General features: G+C 38.7%; 1 protein-coding gene across 5 annotated transcripts in view; it reads right to left on the bottom strand.

Annotated features, from left to right (window-relative positions):
- Window positions 1-9,642: 9,642 nt before the first annotated feature.
- Window positions 9,643-20,207, bottom strand: part of LOC132152018 (leucine-rich repeat flightless-interacting protein 2-like) — a 58,578-nt gene continuing 48,013 nt past the window's right edge. For 3 of the 5 annotated variants that reach the window (XM_059560637.1, XM_059560638.1, XM_059560639.1), the window contains 13 exons: window positions 18,983-19,060; window positions 18,738-18,767; window positions 18,506-18,631; window positions 18,249-18,419; window positions 17,518-17,610; window positions 17,267-17,359; window positions 16,926-17,018; window positions 16,651-16,786; window positions 14,286-14,335; window positions 12,143-12,260; window positions 11,967-12,046; window positions 11,696-11,800; window positions 9,643-10,711 (listed from right to left, as the gene is read on the bottom strand). In XM_059560637.1, the coding sequence (XP_059416620.1) occupies window positions 10,601-10,711; window positions 11,696-11,800; window positions 11,967-12,046; window positions 12,143-12,260; window positions 14,286-14,335; window positions 16,651-16,786; window positions 16,926-17,018; window positions 17,267-17,359; window positions 17,518-17,610; window positions 18,249-18,419; window positions 18,506-18,631; window positions 18,738-18,767; window positions 18,983-19,060 (1,284 nt within the window). In that variant the 3' untranslated portion in view covers window positions 9,643-10,600. Of the gene's footprint in view, window positions 10,712-11,695; window positions 11,801-11,966; window positions 12,047-12,142; window positions 12,261-14,285; window positions 14,336-14,686; window positions 15,123-16,650; window positions 16,787-16,925; window positions 17,019-17,266; window positions 17,360-17,517; window positions 17,611-18,248; window positions 18,420-18,505; window positions 18,632-18,737; window positions 18,768-18,982; window positions 19,061-20,207 lie in introns of those variants that run through there. The other 2 variants (XM_059560641.1, XM_059560640.1) reach the window with 2 other exon arrangements.

Below are 20,207 nucleotides of genomic sequence, written 5' to 3'. Positions count from 1 at the left end.
AAACCGCACATGGGTTCCTGGGAAGTCAGTGGTGCTGGCTTGAGTAGGAGTGAAGTGGAAAGGAGCACGAAGAGGTCCAGTTGAAGAAAGTAGAGGACGGGGTGCTGGAGGCCAGACTGGGGTAGCAACATCTGGTGCTGGTGGTTCCATCTCCACAAAAGTGGATGGAGACAGAGGAGTGGCAGCCATGTTTGATTGTCAGTGTATGTATAGTCAGTCAGTGTAAAAATGTAGTGAAATGCAAGTTGAGTGAAAAAAAAACAATGTATAAATGTTTGAAAAAATAAATTGCAGCAGAATACTCTTAACAGTTCAGTGTGAAATGTCTGTCCAATTGTCCAATTCACCAATTCACACTTCAATTCACTTAACTTCACAAATCAATAATTAGATTTCAATAACACAAATGGGTGTTTCCACAACTTTCACATAATTGGGTCAGTTTGGCAGCAAGACAACTAAGGGGTAACACAATTATATATTTAACAACGTGCAAGTTCACAAACAAAAAGTATCTTCCCACAAAACCATTAAGTAAAGGAAAAAAACTGTTTCAATTCAGTATGTATATACACCACAATTTCACAAACACAAAAAAATATAGGCAGTGACAGCCAACCTTTAAGTAATCGTTTAGGGAAACTCAAATTCAAAGCTCAAATGACCAGTTTAAGTGGTCATGGTTTACGTGCTTAAATGTTTAAGTTTCAAGTTGTCAAGGTTTAAGTGTTTAAGTTTCAAGTCATCAAGGTTTAAGTGTTTAAGTTTCAAGTTTCATGTCTCAAGTTTCAAGTTTCAGGTTTAAGTGTTTAAGTTTCAGGTCCCTGTTCGGGTGCCACTTCTGTAACGGTGGCTGCCCCAAATCAAATTTGACTTAATAAAATTTAAATTGTTCGGGCGCCAGACAAGTAAAACTTGTCAAGTAAACAAAAAAAATATATATATATATGTAATGAAGTTCAATTTCCCCGAAGATAACTCAAACCACCGTTACACAAAAAACGAAAATAAATTCCTCCAAATACCCACAATAATGTAGAATAGGGCTTAAATGACACACAGTCAGAAATTGAAGGGTTTGGTCAAAAATATGTATATTTTAAGAAAACATTTTTGCAAAGAAATAAAATAAAATAAACTACACAAAGTTAAATTTTCACAGAGTTTTTTTTTTCTTTACCTCACATGACAAATAACAAAATATTTAAGGCAAACAGTTCTTTTTTTCAAACTCAGTTTGTGTTCAATTTTCAGCCAAAATAAAGAAATGAAAGAGAAAAAAAAAAAAACACACAAAAAAAAAACACTTCAAACGAGTGTTTGTGTATGGGTGTGTGCGTGTACAATGAGCGTGTATGTGTGTGTGTGTGTGGTGGTGGCTGCGTGAAGCAGTCTGTGTAGCGGCCGCAAATCCTGGGCCGGAGAAAGAGTTTGGAGACTTGGCGAGAGTTTGGCGTGAGTTTAGAAACTCTTGGCGTGAGGTTAAAAGATGATGGACATCACCACTAGTACCTGAGGCAGGCGAACGAACCAGGCTGGATTATGTTGCACCAGGCAGGCGAACGAACCATGCAGACGCAGTAGAGCAATTTCTCCGTCATTTTGGCGATCGCACCCAGTCAGCGCATGCACAGAGATTCCAGCAAAGAATAGTACGACCTTCAGCTTCAGGTAGCGTGTGTCCCACTCCAATAATAACCTACAGGTGTGTTTTGTTTTTTACTCGCGCCAACTTCCGTTTCTAGCGCTCTTTTATTCTAAATTTCCTCATTGGTTTCCGCCCATCAGAAAAAATGAAAAGCTGATATGGATTTCCTCCATATCGCTACACAGTAAAGCAAATGTTGCTCTGACTGGTTTGTGTGTGTGTGTGTGTGTGTGTGTGTGTGTGTGTGTGTCTGTGGGCGTGTTTATTTGACAGATCAGGACACAGCTCTGTACAATGACATGGGTATGACACAGGTATTACAAGGAGAGGGTGACTTATGAGGACATAACCCATGTCCCCATTTTTCAAAACGCTTATAAACCATACAGAATTAGTTTTTTTTGAGAAAGTAAAAATGCAGAAAGTTTCCTGTGAAGGTTAGGGTTAGGTGTAGGGTTGGTGTAGGGCGATAGAATATACAGTTTGTAGTATAAAAAGCATTACATCTATGGGATGTCACCACCTTTCACAAAAACAAACGTATGTGTGTGTGTGTGTGTGTGTGTGTGTGCGTGCATGCGTGTGTGTGTGTATTATTTGAGGTGGGTCAAAGACAATTATTATTATTATTATTTTTTTCTGGGCAAGAATGACTGTCGTACATTTTTACCATAATTTACAGATGATGTTCACTAAAATGTCATTGTTTACCAAAAAAAATTAAAATAATAATTATATTGTCAGGCATATTTAGAACAAGAATCATTAGATGTCATTAAAATACTATATTTAAGGATCACAGTGTAGTCCCAAACATTAAAGGTACAATTTGTAAGATATTTGCAGTAAAATATCCAAAAACCACTAGGCTAGTGTTATATATTTTGTTCAACTGATTACTAACAATATCTCTAATTTTTTAAAGTTCTTGTAAATCATGAGACAATTCCCTTTCTAAACAGTGACACGGGGCAGTGTAGTCGCCTGTCAATGACGTTAGTTACATTTAGTTACCACAACAGTGTCGTGGACAAATGCGGAAGTAGTGTCTAGTGTCCAGCAAACCACTAGCTTTCTTCAATCAGTTCCTTATTTACTACTTCTTGCACGTTTTATGGTGGATTGTGTTACTTATTTATGGAACATAATTACTGCTTACCATCTGCCGCTGGTTCTGTCGACAAGGACAGCTCCTGTAAACGTAAGCTTTTCAGGGTTTTGCACTGTGACTTTGTTTTATGTTTGTTTCCTGTGTCTAGTGTCAGCACGTGGCCTTGTTAGTTATTTTTATCGGCCATGTGCTCCTTTAGCCCCTCCTCCTTGTTTCCTCTTTACCACACCCTCTTGTTACCCTAGTTGGTCTAATTGTGCTCACCTGTCTCTCATGTATTTTCCTTCCTATTTATAGTGCACCTTACCCTTTTGTGTTTGCTGGTCTGTTGTCATTCTCACTCTCTCTGTCTGTGGATGTGGCTGAATATGTGTCCATGTCTCCCTGTCTGGTTTGTCTTGTGCCCTTTTTTTGTCTAGTCCTTGTGATTCTATGTTATTGTCTTGCTCCTTGTTTTAGTAATTTGTTTGTTCTTGCCCTTTGCTTTCATTTGTAATATTTATTTAGTTTTCTAGTCTTGATTCTTGGTTTTGTTTGATCATTCTCTTAAGTTGGTTAAAGTGGTAATTTCTTATTTTGTTACTTTACTTTTATTAGTTCATTGGTTTATATTCTTTGTCTTGGATTTAACTTGTGTTTTTGTGGAGCTTTGTCCTGTCTAGTCTTGTGTTCGAGTTCCTGACCTGTCCCCATGTATCCTGCCCTGGTTCTAGTCTGGCATCTGGTCTGTCTCCAGATTCAGTGGTCAACAAGTTTCTGAGCTCTGCTCTGTGGTGCCTTGTGTGGCCTTCTCTATCAGCCTGGTCTTGCTACCCCCTCTGTTGCCAAAGTATTCTGCCAGTGGTTTCCTGAAGCCTTCCCAGTGGCCTTCCCTAGCTGTTCTGTTTATTGTGTTCCTGTTGTGTTATCTGTTATGCACTTCACTACATCTTGTATCAGTCTGTCTTGTCAATAATACGCATAATGGTTTTTATACTGTAGAAACTGTATACTCTATAGCCCTACACCAACCCTATACCTAACCATAACCCTCACAGGTAACTTTGTGCATTTTTACTTTCTCCAAAAAACTCATTCTGTATGGTTTATAAGTGTTTTGAAAAATGGGGACATGGGTTAGGTCCTCATAAGTCACCCTCTCCTTGTAATACCTGTGTCATATATGTCATTATACAAAGTTTTATCCTGATGTCACAAAAACATACACACACACAAACTACTACAGTTACAACACCATGTATTGTAATGGTGTTATTAGTGAAACGCATTGTGTGTGTGTGTTAGTGTGCATGTAACATATCATCCTGCACAGGCCTAACATAATTATCATGCAAGAATGATGTATCACTCAACATTCTGCATTAGTCATCTGACTTGAATCCCTGCCTTATTCAGTACAGTCTGTAGTGGTATCACACCAAAACGGACAGGCCTGCTATGCAGTTTTCAAAGGAAAGAGCTCAGAGCTGCCAGCCAGAGATAGGCTGGCTGTATGGAAGAGAAGCGAAATCTCCAGGGGCCAGTGATCAGCTGTCTGTTTCTGAGGGCCAGCATGTCTAAAAGACTTTTTTTTTTTGCTATACATCACTCTTTCTTTTCCTCTTTTTGATTTTGCATAGAATATTTAACAGAGTTGTTTAGGAGGGATAACACAAAGGAATTATATTAAAGAAAAAAAGTGACATTGAATGTGTTTTGGCTATAGAGGCAATCAATAAGAAGAAAACTAATTGCCCAAAGGGTGCCAGCTATGCATATTACTGAGAGATTTTACAGTGCCTGAATGCGGAACTGACTTCAGTGATCAGTGCTGCCCTCTTCTGTTCAAACTTGTTTTTATTGTTAAAAGGAAGCAAGGTCCATTTATCAATTATTGTTTGCTTGCTTATAAGACATTAATAAAACATTTCAAAATATGCAATAAAAGAATGAAATACATAAATAAAAACCTTAAGTCAGTGTTATTGCATGAGTTTATTTCTTGCTATGCCATGTCATACTGAAGAGCTGTAATACAGGTGAACAATGTAATAGGTCAGCATATCAGTTCTTTATATCAGTTCTTTAGAGAAGGCAAGTTCATGTTCACTGAGTGTGCAGACAAGGTGTCTCCAATGGTAGCACAACCCAGGGGAGGAATGCAAGTGAAACTCGCATTCAGCAAAAAAGAATAATCTTACCACAACCGATTACCCAGCAGATACAGCATCATGACGATCGTTATTATAGTTTTCATAATGATGTACATTGGGAAACAATACCCCTCTTTTTTCTTAAAGCCATGTTCATTTCTATAAAACCCAAATCCAATGAGATTTAATGTTAGACTTAATGTAAATGGCAGACCATTACTTAAAGTGCTACAACGACCAGCTTAAAAAAATATATAATAAATAAAAGAGCTGCACTCCCATTTATTGTACGGACTCAGCATGCTTTCAAAAGCAAGACTCAGATTATAGATTGTATCTTTAAAGGCTGGTGACATCTCATATGTCCATTTAGCCCTCAGATGATAAAGTTGCACCATGATCTAAGTTTAAACTGGACATGAAACAGTATTGATGATCAGCTGTGTTTTCTGTCCGTCTAATTCTACTAATCATATTACAACGAGGCTTCTGTATTTTTAAACACAGAAAGTATGTGTTCTAAAACCTGCATATTAAACAAAAGAAAAGTATTATCATCATTTGGCCCACTTCAGTTAAATGCATATGTGAGAAAAATATATTGAGTGATTTCATAAAGCAACAAAGAATACTTTGAATACATCCACTGAGAACATTTGAAACAGGATAATGATTCAAATCCTTTGAAGCCTGGCTTATCCCCAGATATACTCCATAAAGTTATAACAACATTGTTATTACATAATTTATTATTTTTTTTATTTTTTTGCCATATCCTAAGTTCCCCTTGTTTACACAAAATTAGCATATAAACAAAAAATACTAACATTATGAAGTGCTAGTCCACCTAATTTAAGTACAGACCAACACACACGCTTACACACAGAGATTTGGTGTGAAATAAAATGGACATTATAGCAATTCTCCAATAATCTGATTAACTGTTGATAGTATAAACAACACTCCCCGTCTGCACAAAGATTACACGAACACACACTTTCTCTGTATAAGAGCATACATTCAGTCATATAATATCTGGGCTACATAAACTCCATTACCTCTTTTTGCAAATCCATGTGCAGATAAGTTACTATGGTGACTTGTTCGGTTTACTTAGTTTTGACATGGCCACGAAATAATAATTTGTGGGAACGTGATAAAATGTCGAGGCCATGAGATATTAATTTGTGGGAATGTCAAATTAACTTGTTGGAACGTAATATGTCGTGGCCACGAGATCATTTTGTCGAGGTAACGACATCCTTATGTCGTGGCCTCGAGATGCTATGTTGAGGGAACAACATCCATTTCTCGTGGCCACGATTTCTTATGTTGAGGGAACGACATGTTTTCTTTTGGCCACGAGTTTAATGCGTAAACAAACCTGCGTGACCATAGCAACCCGGTATTATCAGAGATGGATTAATTCATATTTTATCTTGAATTAAGTAATTATTATAGTAACCATATGCTTTGGCTACCGGGCTGTATTACACGCAATTGTCAGCATTCAAATTAAGTGTATCATAAATAAATATTACATAAGTGCATAATAAAATATAAAAACTTTCTTTATCCATCCTACAGTCTTGTAAATCCATTAACTGATAGTCTTTCCCCCGTAATGTGTACATTATTATTATTGGTTATTTTTTATTTTGTTTATATTCTTTTTTTTGTTTTGCTTCAATTTCGATCTCTTTACTTATCTGTCACGTTCAGTGATACAGGAAACACAGGAGAGATCCAAGTGCAGGTAAGAGGTTTATTGAGGGGCAATCCAAAAGGGTAAAGAGTCCAGGCAGGGTCAAAACCAGAATATCCAATAAACATCAAAACAAGAACACACGGCAAGAGCAGACTACGAAAAGTATCACACATAAGACAAGGACTCAGTGACACAGACTCAGACAGACCGGGTATAAATACACAGAAGGATGATGAGGGAACTGGAGACAGGTGGGGAACAATCAATTAACTCAAACAAGGAGGAAGGTGACCAAATAAGGGAACAGGAAGTGATAAGGTGACAGACACCGTGGAAAAGGAGGACACCTAGTGGGAACCCAGGGAACACAACCCAGACACTGTGACAGTACCCCCCCTCTACGGAGCGGCTCCCAGACGCTCCAAGACAGAAACAAAACAGAGACCAGGAGGGAGGCGGACAGGTGGAGGCTCAGGGGGAATGACGGAGGGCCAGAAAAGAAAAACATGGGGAACAGGCACCAGAATGTGAACACAAAACAGGAAGACCAGGAGGGAGGAGGACCGGAGGAAGTTCAGGGGGAGGGACGGAGGGCCAGACTAACAGAGGGGAACAGGGAAACAGAAGAACAGAAGTGAACACATAAAACAAAAAACAAACAACGTCATGAAGCCCCCCCAGGGCGGAGCAGAAGACCACCACGTCCGTGTGGTGGGGACTGAAGTCCCCCAGGGCGGAGCAGAAGTCCACCACAACCGTGTGGTCAGAGAACCTGACTCGACTCTGGAGAGTTCGCTGGAACCTGACTCGACTCTGGAGAGTTCGCTGGAACCTGACTCGACTCTGGAGAGTTCGCTGGAACCTGACTCGACTCTGGAGGTCAACAGGAATCTGACTTGATTCAGGAGGAACAACTGGAACATGACTCGACTCTGGATGGTCAACAGGAACTAGCCCTGACTCTGGAGGGTCAACGGTAACTAACCCTGACTCTGGATGGTCGACGGTGACTAACCCTGACTCAGGAGGGTCCATGAACACCTGACTCGACTCAGGAGGGTCAACCGGGAACTGACTCAACTCTGGAAAGTCGACGGGCACCTGAATCGACTCGGGAAGGTCAACAGGAATCTGACTTGATTCAAGAGGAACAACTGGAACATGACTCGACTCTGGATGGTCAACAGGAACTAGCCCTGACTCTAGAGGGTCAACGGTAACTAACCCTGACTCTGGAAGGTCGACGGTGACTAACCCTGACTCTGGAGGGTCCATGAACACCTGACTCGACTCTAGAGGGTCAACCGGGAACTGACTCAACTCTGGAAAGTCAACGGGCACCTGACTTGACTTGGGAAGGTCAACAGGAATCTGACTTGACTCCGGAACGGCCTTGGGCACCGCCTAGGCCTCCAGAACAGCATCGGGCACCGCCTTGGCCTCCAGAACAGCAACGGACACTGCCTCGGCATCGGGCACCACCTCAGCCTCCAGAACAGCATCAGGCACCGCCTCGGCCTCCGGAACGGCCTCGGGCACCGCCTCGGGAATGTCCTCCTGGACGGCAGCGGCCCGCTCGGGAACGTCCTCCTGGACGGCAGCGGCCCGCTCGGGAACGTCCTCCTGGACGGCAGCGGCCCGCTCGGGAACGTCCTCCTGGACGGCAGCGGCCCGCTCGGGAACGTCCTCCTGGACGGCAGCGGCCCGCTCGGGAACGTCCTCCTGGACGGCAGCGGCCCGCTCGGGAACGTCCTCCTGGACGGCAGCGGCCCGCTCGGGAACGTCCTCCTGGACGGCAGCGGCCCGCTCGGGAACGTTCTCCGGGCTTTGAGGAACGGTAGACGCCTGTCTCCTCCTCCTCCGCCCTCTATGATGGCGAGTCGGTGGCACCTTGTCTGGAGACTCAGGCGTTGAGTCGGCCATCTTGTGCTGTGGCGCTGGGCTGGCGGCCATCTTGTGCTGTGGCGCTGGGCTGGCGGCCATCTTGTGCTGTGGCGCTGGGATGGCGGCCATCTTGTGCTGTGGCGCTGGGCTGGCGGCCATCTTGTGCTGTGGCGCTGGGCTGGCGGCCATCTTGTGCTGTGGCGCTGGGCTGGCGGCCATCTTGTGCTGTGGCGCTGGGCTGGCGGCCATCTTGTGCTGAGGCGCTGGCTCAGCAGCCATGACGTGAACCATCTTGGGAATCTCTAGGATCTTTGATAACATCTCGAAGTAATCGAGAAAGGTGTCAGCGGCCATCTTGGGCGTTGGTGCTGAGCTGGCAGCCATCTTGCACTGTGGTGTGAGGCTGGCTTCCATCTTGCCTCGTGGTGCGGGGTTGGTGGCCATGCACCGCAGCGGCGCTGGGTTTGCGGCCATCTGGTGCTGGACCTGCGGCCATCATGGGCAGTGTCGCTGGCTTTTTCCTTCTGCCCTGGTGAGACGGCGGCTCTGGTCCCTCCCACGTGAGCCCCGAGTCGAAGGGGGGCCATGGTGGAGAGCGATGCTGAGCTTCCTCTCGCCCACCTCCTCCTCGGCGACCTCCCCTGGTCCCGCGAAACACGACCAGGCGGGTTCCCTCAAACCGATTGCTTCTCTCCCGCTCGGTGGCTGGGGAAGAAGCGTTAATCGACATACCGCTGGATCTCTGTGTTGACGGAGTCCTTCTGTCACGTTCGGTGATACAGGAAACACAGGAGAGATCCAAGTGCAGGTAAGAGGTTTATTGAGGGGCAATCCAAAAGGGTAAACAGTCCAGGCAGGGTCAAAACCAGAATATCCAATAAACATCAAAACCAAAACAAGAACACACGGCAAGAGCAGACTACGAAAAGTATCACACATAAGACAAGGACTCCGTGACACAGACTCAGACAGACCGGGTATAAATACACAGAAGGATGATGAGGTAACTGGAGACAGGTGGGGAACAATCAATTAACTCAAACAAGGAGGAAGGTGACCAAATAAGGGAACAGGAAGTGATAAGGTGACAGACACCGTGGAAAAGGAGGACACCTAGTGGAAACCCAGGGAACACAACCCAGACACTGTGACACTTAACATTCTGAATATTTTTGTAAATAATAGCGTACTGTAAATGCTCGACATTAACATAAAATGTCATAATGTAAATATATAAATTTCATATGTATAAATAATATAATAATTTCGTAATTCAAAATAAAATATGAATGAATCCATCTCTGATAATCCTGGGTTGCTATGGTCACACAGGTTTGTTTACGCATTAAACTCGTGACCACGAGAAAAACATGTCGTTCCCTCATTATAAGAAGTCGTGGCCACGAGAAATGGATGTTGTTCCCTCAACATAGCATCTCGAGGCCACGACATAAGGATGTCCTTACCTCGACAAAATGATCTCATGGCCACGACATAATATGACATTCCCACGAGTTAATATGACGTTCCCACAAATTAATATCTCGTGGCCATGACATATTATCACGTTCCCACGAGTTATTATGTCGTGGCCACGACAAAACTAAGTAAACCGAACAAGTCACTTTACGGGCACTGTAAGTTACAGTTTCCACATAACACAAAATTTGAGTACTGGAATGGATAAAGTGCACGGTCTGCTAAGATTATTCAATGTCCCTCACCACTGGATTACATAACTAACATGCTACCATAAAGGAACATGCTGCCATAACTGTGCTCTTCCTGTGGTGAGTTGGTTTGTAGACTTAGAGATCCGTAACCAGTCAAAACATTTTGAGACCTCATTGAAGGCCTAAATTCTGCTAATCCAAACCAAAAGTCACTTTGATGAGCCTCAGTTAGAGTTGTTGATATGTCCGCCTCTTGGACTCCCACTAGAAGACAAATGAAGTTTGATGTTCATGCCTGTCAGCCATATTTACTTTCAATTAGGATGATAATGATTGGGCTTATTTGATATGATATTGATACATGTTTTAGTTTTATAAGGGTGGCAGATCATTGGTGCTAGATGGGAATCATGCCCCTGACTGCAGAATGGGCACAGATGGGCGTCACTGCTGTGCCAAAAGGGCACTCCGATTGGCCTTCATCTTCTCTAGTCTCTTCGTAAGGTGGCTGTTGCTTGCTTCCAGCTCATCGATACGGTCAAGTGCAGACCTCAGCTAAAGAATAAATACAGCATTTGTTATATCACACTCTAAAATTGTAAATGGCAGAAAAATAAATGTAAAATATCTGAATATCACTTAAGCGTTTGTTTGGACATACCCAACCAATTGACCAAAAATCAGTTTACAGTTTATTTTGTCGAACATCTGCATCCGTTATTTATTTATTAAAAGAAATTACCATTAAAAAATAAATTACTATTTGACTAATTTTATTAGTATATTTATTATATCACTTGCTCACCAATGGATCTTCTGTAGTGAATGGGTGCCATCAGTTCACCCAAAAATGAAAATTATCCCACAGTTTACTCACCATTGAGCAATCTTAGGTCTTAGGTGTATATGCCTTTCTTCTTTCAAATTAACACAATTGGAGTTATATTAAATACTACCCGGGATCTTCCCAGCTTTGTAATGAGCTTGAAAAAGATCTAAAGAGCGCATGCATCCATCTTAAAAATAATCCAAATGACTCCAGTGGTTTAATGGATGACTTCTGAAGCAAAGCAATGGGTTTTTGTAAGAAAAATATCCATCGGCTTAACTGATAGACTGAAGTCAATGTGTGGATTATTTTAGTTTTTATCAGATGTTTTAATTCTCTTTCTGACGTCACCCATTCCCTGCAGAGGATCAACTGATGAGCAAGTAATGTAATGCTCAATTTCTCCTAATCTGTGCCAATAAAAAAAAAAAAACTTATCTACAGCTTGGATGGCCTGAGGGTGAGTACATTTTCAGCAAATGTTCATTTTTGTGTGAACTATTCTTTTAACTTACTGGGTCTACTCAGTTTTATTTGTCATGGCACCAAATATACTTATTCAGATCTATTAAAAAAAAAATTAGGAACATATATTCAATTCATAAGTTATAATTGATTGATTTCACAGCTAGTATAAGAATGTTTCACCAAAAAAAAAATGCTGAGTTGTTTGGAATATTAGTAGTTTTTTTTTTAATGATTTAGTCTACCTCTCTCTGCAGCTTGCGTTTCTCCACTTTTAGTTCATCTTCGACTTTCTCTGCAGCCTCAGCAGACGTTTTATAGCGGCTCACCTGACCCTCCAGCCGAATGATCTGATGAGATAACAGGTTATGCATGAAATAATGTCAGATCATTTCCTGTGGAACTGGTTGTACCACAATACGAACAAAATAAACAGTGCATAAAGGGAGATTAAACTTTAAAGGAGAACATTAAATACTGATATAAGGTCTTGTGTTCATTTTATCAGTGACTTACATTTTGTTCAAGTGCTGTGACTTCTTGCTCAGACTTGACCAGCTTGAATTTTAGGTCACTGATGTGCCTGTTAGCATCTCCTGAAGAAAAGAAAAAAAGAATTTACATGAAAACAAACCATCCTACATCGAACCAGCCTAAATTTCGGCCTACTGAAATTTAAAGGCATATCTTACTCTGCAGATCTAGAATATGAGGGTCCAGACCATTCTGTAGGTCATCCTCATCTGTGATTCCTGCTTCTTCTGTCCCATTCTTTTGTTTCTGCTCTCCAATGGTTTTATACTTCCGTACCTGCACATTCAGTGCAGTTTAGTCATGCTAACAAAGTCATTATGACAGGCATTACAGATATTTAATGAGATGTTCCCCACAATATAACGTGTATATATATATATATATATATATATAAATATATATATAGGGTTCCCACTCTTTTTCAGAGATCATTTTCCAGGACTTTTCCAGCACATTTCAAATTTCATGATGATGGGAATAAAATATAAGGATCACATATTCACAGCCTAAAGTAATATATTCCTCTCTCCTCTCTTAAAAAAAGCATACAATTTATTGCTATAACCCAACTATAAAATCAGAAATGCACCAAATACACACACACACACACGTCTGGTTTACTATCCTGCTAGAGAATCTCCTTAGACATAATGGTTTTTATACTGTACAAACTGTATATTCTATCCCCCTACACTATCACAGAAAACCTTTGACATTTTTACATTTTCAAAAAAAAACATTTAGTATGTTTATTAATCCATTTCCCCCATGGGGACTGCTGGCTGGTCCCCACAATGTAGATGATCTCAGGTTATACTATCCTTGTGGGGACCATTTGGTCACTCACTCACTCACTCACTCTCTCTCACACACACACACACACAGAGCTTCTGAAGGTAAACTCTACACTTTATTTTAATGAACACATTATAACGACTGCCTAGGCCCTTCTTGTTAAGCTTCCCCTTCCCTCTTCCCCCAACTGCAGTCTCCAAATAAATAAAAGGCATTATAAAAAAATACTTTGCAAAAAGCATCTGTCCCAAACAGACTAAACAACAAATAAATGTCTGTCCAAAATATTTACTGTATTAAGCTCCACAGTAACCTTGTGAATTTTTTTTTACTGTTTGAGTTGGCTCAAACTCTCTTGCAACTTTTCCAACCTTTGTTTTAGAGCTATTAACTCCTCACTTTTGTCTGCGACACTTTTTCGATAGGCATTTGATTTTGTCAGTAAGGTGAAACAGCAAGTAACAGTCTTAATGAGTGAATCATTGGAGTCATTCTATCAAACGATTCATTCAAAACGCTTATTTAGGAATGAAGAAAATGACGGTCTTCATGAATGGGTCATGAATCGTTTCTCAAAGATTCAGTCAGCAAAGAAACGTCACTGTACTGTTTGTTGCTAAGAGAAACGTCTGTTTGGAACTAGGTTTGTAGGTTGGTGAAACAGAGCAAACAGACAATAGTACAATAGCAAACGTGCCTTTATATATACGTTTATATAAGTACTATTATATACTACCGGCCTCCGCCTCATGTTCACAAGTCTGTGCTGCACTATGAACATGCAATTATTGCTGTGCATCGCGTCAGCATTTCATTTTCCCTTCCTATATCGTTCATAAAACAGGTTTGGGAAATTTGGGTCTGATTTGTCATGGGGATGCAAGACGTTCCTACGATTCTAAATAAAATAGACTTAACAAATCGATAACCTTTTCTCAGGCAAATGCAGTCACTCATGCTGTAACTCGCCATGCAGACCCCTTGCACATGCGTATCAAAATAATTACTTTACAATAATATTAACATGTAATTAAATATTACCTCCATACCAGTGAACATTTGCTGCAAACATTCGAGCACTTAATTTCTAGCACCTGAAGACCGCCAACACGAGACCGTGTCATACGTCACAGGGAGCTTAAACAGCGTGAGCTCACGTGTCAAACTCAGCATCCCTGAACAGAGCGCTTTCTGTTACGTTAATTGTTTCAACCAGTTGTCGGCCAATTCTTTAATGATCAAGAAAATGTAAAAATAATAATTTTCCAGGACAATCTATGTTTTCTCTCATTTTCCATGTGTTTTCTAGGACTGGAAAATTGGTCATTAATATTCCAGGATTTCCAGGTTTTCCAGGACGCGTGGGAACCCTGATATATATATAATATATATATATATATATATATATATATATATATATATATATATATATATATATATATATATTATAATAATATACAGTCAGAACAATGAATCACTTGAAAAGCATGAAATGACCAAACTCACCTGGTCGAGCAAACTCTCTCTCTCTTCCACCAACTTCCTCAATCTGATCTCTGAAAGTTACAAATAAATTTTTTAAAGCACATGAACCTCATTAAAAAAGGGCAATATATCATAAAATGAGACAATGTAGGCACTAAAAAAATGTATTTCATTTGTATGTATATGAAACATTTTTGATATCTGCATTTTATTTGTGGTGATTACAAGTATGATGACAATTACAACATTGGTAAACATCAAAAAAGTACATATTCTTCCAAAGTACAATGCATTTAATTGTACATTTGGATTTTTACGCATATAGCATTGGATACAGCATATATTTATATTATATATTTTTTTAATCAAGCTTTTTAATTACAGAATATTGAAAGTGATGAACAGCTTTTGCATGTCAAAAAAAGTGTTGATTGGTCTCATTTGCACTGAAAATTTAAAGTACATAATGCAACATTACATCGTAAGATCAGATGCTTGAGGAAAAAAAAATCTAAACATAAACATCAGCAAATCAAAATGAGTCTGTGAAAAATTATGACACAAAGCAGCTAAAGATCCTCTTCATCTTAAGCTTGATCTTAAAGAATGTCTGTGTTTCATTTTCTACATTCAGTCCACTCACAGTGACTATTGTTTCTTTTATCTGTTTACTGATATGCATATTAACATCATCCGCCACTAAAAGAGCAGCATCCAATGCAACAGCTTCCTCACAACTATCGAGAAGGAATGCTGTGCCCTTGTGCTCTACTGGCATGCTATATATGTCCTTCGCAAACTGTAACTCCGGCTCAGCCTCTGTCTCTTGCTGGCTCCTGGATTGTGCATCATTGTCTCCTGTGGTATTAAAAATATCCCCTTCATTAGACTTTGTGGGTTCAAACATAGATCTTTAGAGGTTTTAATGCCAGGATTGATTTCTATGCAGTTATTTTTCTCTGCTTAACCAGTTTGTGGTTCATATACTGCAATGTCAGATATTATCGGATTCTAAATTTTAAATGATTATAGTTTCTGCACTTGAATCAATGTATCTTTCATCCTCTGACCTGTTTGGTTTGGTTTTAACAGCAGTTATAGGTTCTACACATTAATTGTTGTGCACTTGATCTGTGGGGTGTTAAATCAGCAGTCAGTTGACTTGTATTAAGAGTTGGAATCCTCCTCCATATACATTGACCTTTAACTGAGAACTGCAATTTCTGATTCATTTACAGTTGTTGGACCTTGTGTTAGCCAGAAATGTACTTATGTACCATTTATAAGAGTTTGCTAACGTTTGTGTACAAAATGTGCTGACTTTATTCTCAGATGTACAAGTCTTTCGCTCCACCATCTATAACTGTGCAGTCTCATTATAGTTTTGAGTATCCTGTGACTCTTTGCTTGATGTGCAGTTCTGAAGCTCTGTCTGCAACATTACTGACAATGAGATGAAACGCCAGATGGAAAACACCACTTGATTGGAATCAAAGAGCGAATCTCAATTACAATTTCATTAAAACAGAATGACACTGATAATAATTGGATTGATTTTGTTAAGCAAATGGCACAGCTGATCTTGAATGATTTAAAGGCTGATCAGTGGAGAGAGAATTACAACAGAGATGAATTCTGTTGTTGCTGACAACTAAAAATGTACATTTCTAGGTATATTGAGAATGGAATGAAGCAAGCAACATTTAATCAAAAACAATAGCCAGTTTAATATTTACAAAGAGCATTGGGAAACATCTTAGATCTTCTAATCAGAGTTATTACAGTTTTGCATTTTTATTTAGTTTTTCATTTGTAGTCATTTCTGTATTCAGTCATTGTAAGTTTTAGAGGTTTTCAGGAGTTTTTCAGACGTTTCTATATATATATGTGTTTTATTTATTTATTTTATTTTCATTTAATATTGGTATAATTAAACTGGTATAATTTAAAGATTTTTAGTAGTTTTTTTTCTCAGTACAGTCTAGTCTTATTCCTATCTAGTGGCATTTTCATGTTCAGTGCAGATGGATTAAAGTTTTATAATATGTATCCAAAAAGACTATAAAATTAATGTGTGGACATTTTTATTTCATTGTAGTTAGTTTGGAGAATGCTTTTATCATTTAGTGTCAGTATGTTTCTTTTTTTAATTGAACACAATTCTTTCTTTCTTGCTTTCACTTTTCAATTTGTAATGGATTCTACATTTAAATTAAAAAAATGCAAATGTGCAGCAACAAAATAGCATAAAAACTGTAATTTGGTAAAATTGTTACATAGTCATCATTGGACTACAATTAAGTTGCATATAAATTAGCACTAATAGCTGATTTGTTTAAAATGCTTAGATAATGAGTGACAAAGTTCTAGCAACCATTTGTCTTACCTAACACGCTGTCTCCACTCATTTGAGAGTCTTGATTCAATCTGGAGGCTGTTTCCACATCCGCATGCCCATCAATCGTCCCGTCTGCTACCTCCCCATTGGCTATCACCTTAGATCCCAGCACAATGCCATGTTTCTATGAAATAATACAATCTGATGTCAATCTCCCTTTTATTCCATTACTTATTATGATCATTTGAAGTCAAAATAAAGATGCTAATACAATGACTTCTATATATTTGCTGTGATTGCCAGAACTCCTTCTATATCGCTACCTTTAGAGCATCCCTAAGCCGGTAAACCTCGTCCCTGAGTGCCTCGCGTTCATCATGGATAATGTCTGAATATTCCTTCTGCCTCTCTAAGGCCTAATGTGGCAGCCCGCAAAACAATCAAGGAAATGAAGAACAAAGGAGTAAAGGAAACACATAAGGTTTGGAAATACTACAAGGATGATGTGACACAGTATCAAGCATTCAGTTATTTAAGAAGTTATTAGGTTAGTAAGTTACACAAGCTATAAAAGGTATTTAGGGAATAAACTTTTTTTTTAAGTGCAAAAGAAAGAATAGTTGTGATATGATTAATGGAAAATGGCCATGGAAGGAAATTGTACCTGGATCTTTTTATCTTTCCATTCCAATGTTTCTTGCAAGTCAGCGATCTCTCTAATATAGTCCGCCTGCTTCCCACGAGACTGTTGGGTTACCTAAGCTCCGGTCATGAGGGCAAGCAGAGGAAAACAGATGGAAAGGTCAAAGAGAAATAAGAGGAAAATGTGAGAGAAGACAACAGAATAACACAGAATCAGGAAGACAAAGAGTCAGAAGAGCTTTGAGTAGTCTGTCATTTACTGGAGATGCTCACCGTCAGCAACTCTTCACTCTGCCTCAGTGTTTCCTTCATCTCCTCAAACTGGAACTTCAGGACACTGTGGGCATGATGCTCTCGCTCGAAGTCCTAACAAACATTAGAATGAAAAAAAAAATCCGTAAATGATTAATTTAATTACACTAAAGATTTCTGTTTGAATTCCTCATCATTAGTACTCACTTCAACAGTTATTTGAGCAGTTGTCATTCTATGATTTCTTAGAATTAAATGGCATACTCTGACTTCATAATGATCATGTTTATTTCTAGTATATGAACAATCTACCTATCCTTTGTGATGCTCACATTACTTCTATGTGTATATTGATAGCTGATATCTTTGTGTGCCATCCTCCACTTGCAAATTTAGTATTGAACCCCCCTTAACTGTTTATGAATCCTATGTTTTTTTTTAATACCATAACATAAAATTCTGCAACATAGTTCAGTTATGATTAGTCTTAACCCTAGAATGCAGAAACCGAGTCAAATTAACACAATAAGAGTGGAGTATTTGATCAACAAAATTATTAAATTTTTTGATATTCAATTCATTCTTTTTGTTAATAATTAATTAAAACAATTTAAGTATACTCTACATTTTGGATGATGACTATATCAGTTTTGTATTTAAGAAAAATAAAAGTGTTATGTATCTGTAAAAGGGTCAATTATTCGATAGGATTTTCCTTTTTTTAAGTGATTTCACCACTTGATGGGCCTTACTCTGGTTTTCTCCTCACACTCTCTGCGTGTCTCACACAGAAGTTCCTCCAGCTCCATCAGAGTGTCTCTCAATGTGTCCACCTGATACATTAGGTTTGTTTTCTCATTGTACAGCTGAGCATTGGACACCATTGCCTTACGGTACTTCTCCTCCACCTCCACAAGGGAGTCCTGAGAGCACACAAACAAAAATGAGGAAATGACATTTAGATCATGGCCATTATAATACAGTATTATGAATACACTTTCAAAATGACCTTCATTTCCCGTATGGAGGCCTCAGTGTCAGCTGAAATCGAAGTATCACAGCTTCCTCTTCGTGATAAACCTCCACCCAGAGATGCCAGAGTTGCAGCAGAGAGGGTGGAGGCTGTCCTGGACCCCTGAGAATGTAGTTTAAATATTCACTTGGTTTGGTGGATCACTTTGTTGTGGTATTATCTACTGTGATGTGTATTTATTCAACATCCTAAAAGTAATCCTACTGACCTTTTCCAGGAAATCTGACCTTTCCTCCACCTGTGTGAAAAAATAATATCTTCCATGTTTTATCCACTAGAGGGAGCACGGCACAAACAAGAATCATGCTAATTCCACATTATACTAAAGATAGTGTGAGGAACAGGATATACAGGGGAGCAAGAGTGCAGGTTAGTTTTTGCTACAAAGATGGCAGATGTGACCTTTAAAATGCAGAACTAAACCTTGGTCAGGTATAGAAAAGGGAAGCTCACCACTGGACTGGCACGGGCTGAACTAGCCCTAGATGAGGCCCTGGAACTGGAACCCAGAAAGCCATTGTAGTCTGAAGGCTGACAAGAATGCAGGTATTGAGAAAAACAGAATGACGAGTAGATGTTAGAAGGAAGAGAGCATAATAAAAAACATACTGGAACTGACAAGTATAATCCCCTTAACTGTCACTCACGTTTTTGAAGATAGACTTGAATGTGCACGATACTAAATTTTTATAATTCCTGACTGAAAACATTTTGTAAAATGATATTGATGTACCATTTACATGGTAATGCAATGTTTTATTTTAAAATTGGTTTTAAAGGATTAATTTTGAAATTTTAAGTTTTCAGTTGATATATAACTTCTGATGGTTTCTAAAATGTGATAGAGGAAAAGGCAACGAAGAAGTCTTTTATTTAAACAAAGGCCAAAACTCCTGTTATAATTTAGATTTTTGAGGGTGCACTCTTGTCATAAATTGATCTATTACTTTTCCTACATAATTTTTAACAAATAACATTGGTATAATATATATTTGGGGGACTTAGACCTTTCCAACGATATATAGTTTGTCAAGATTAGATTAGATTTGATTGTAATATAGTATAGTAAACGTAGGCGTCCCATATTCGGGACGGGGTGACAGTTAAGGGGATAAAAGAAGTTTTAGAAATGACTCCGTACCATATACACTACCATTCAAAATATATTTTAATGTTTTTGAATGAAGTCCCTTGGTGATGCTCACCAAGGCTTGATCAAAAACAGAAATATTCTAAAATATTATTAAAATTGAATTTATTCCTTTGATGGCCCAGTTGAATTTTCAACAGCATGATCCTTCGGAAATTGTAACACATTGATTTGGTGCTCAAGTAACATTTCATATTATTATTGATGAAAACACATAATACTTTTTGTGGAGTTTAAAAGAAATATAAAGAAATAATAATAATAATAATAATGTGTATATATATATATATATATATATATATATATATATATATATATATATGGGTTTTTTTTGTACAGAGCTCTTCTTCAGCCTTATCAATGTCTTGAAAAAAATTATAAAGAAATAATAATAATAATAATTATGTATATATATATATATATATATATATATATATATATATATATATATATATATATATATATATATATACATAATTATTATTATTATTTCTTTATAATTTATATATATATATATATATATATATA

Source organism: Carassius carassius, chromosome 10 (genome assembly GCF_963082965.1).
Source record: "Carassius carassius chromosome 10, fCarCar2.1, whole genome shotgun sequence".
Classification (NCBI taxonomy): domain Eukaryota; kingdom Metazoa; phylum Chordata; class Actinopteri; order Cypriniformes; family Cyprinidae; genus Carassius; species Carassius carassius.
This window is presented reverse-complemented; position numbering and strand designations above follow the sequence as displayed.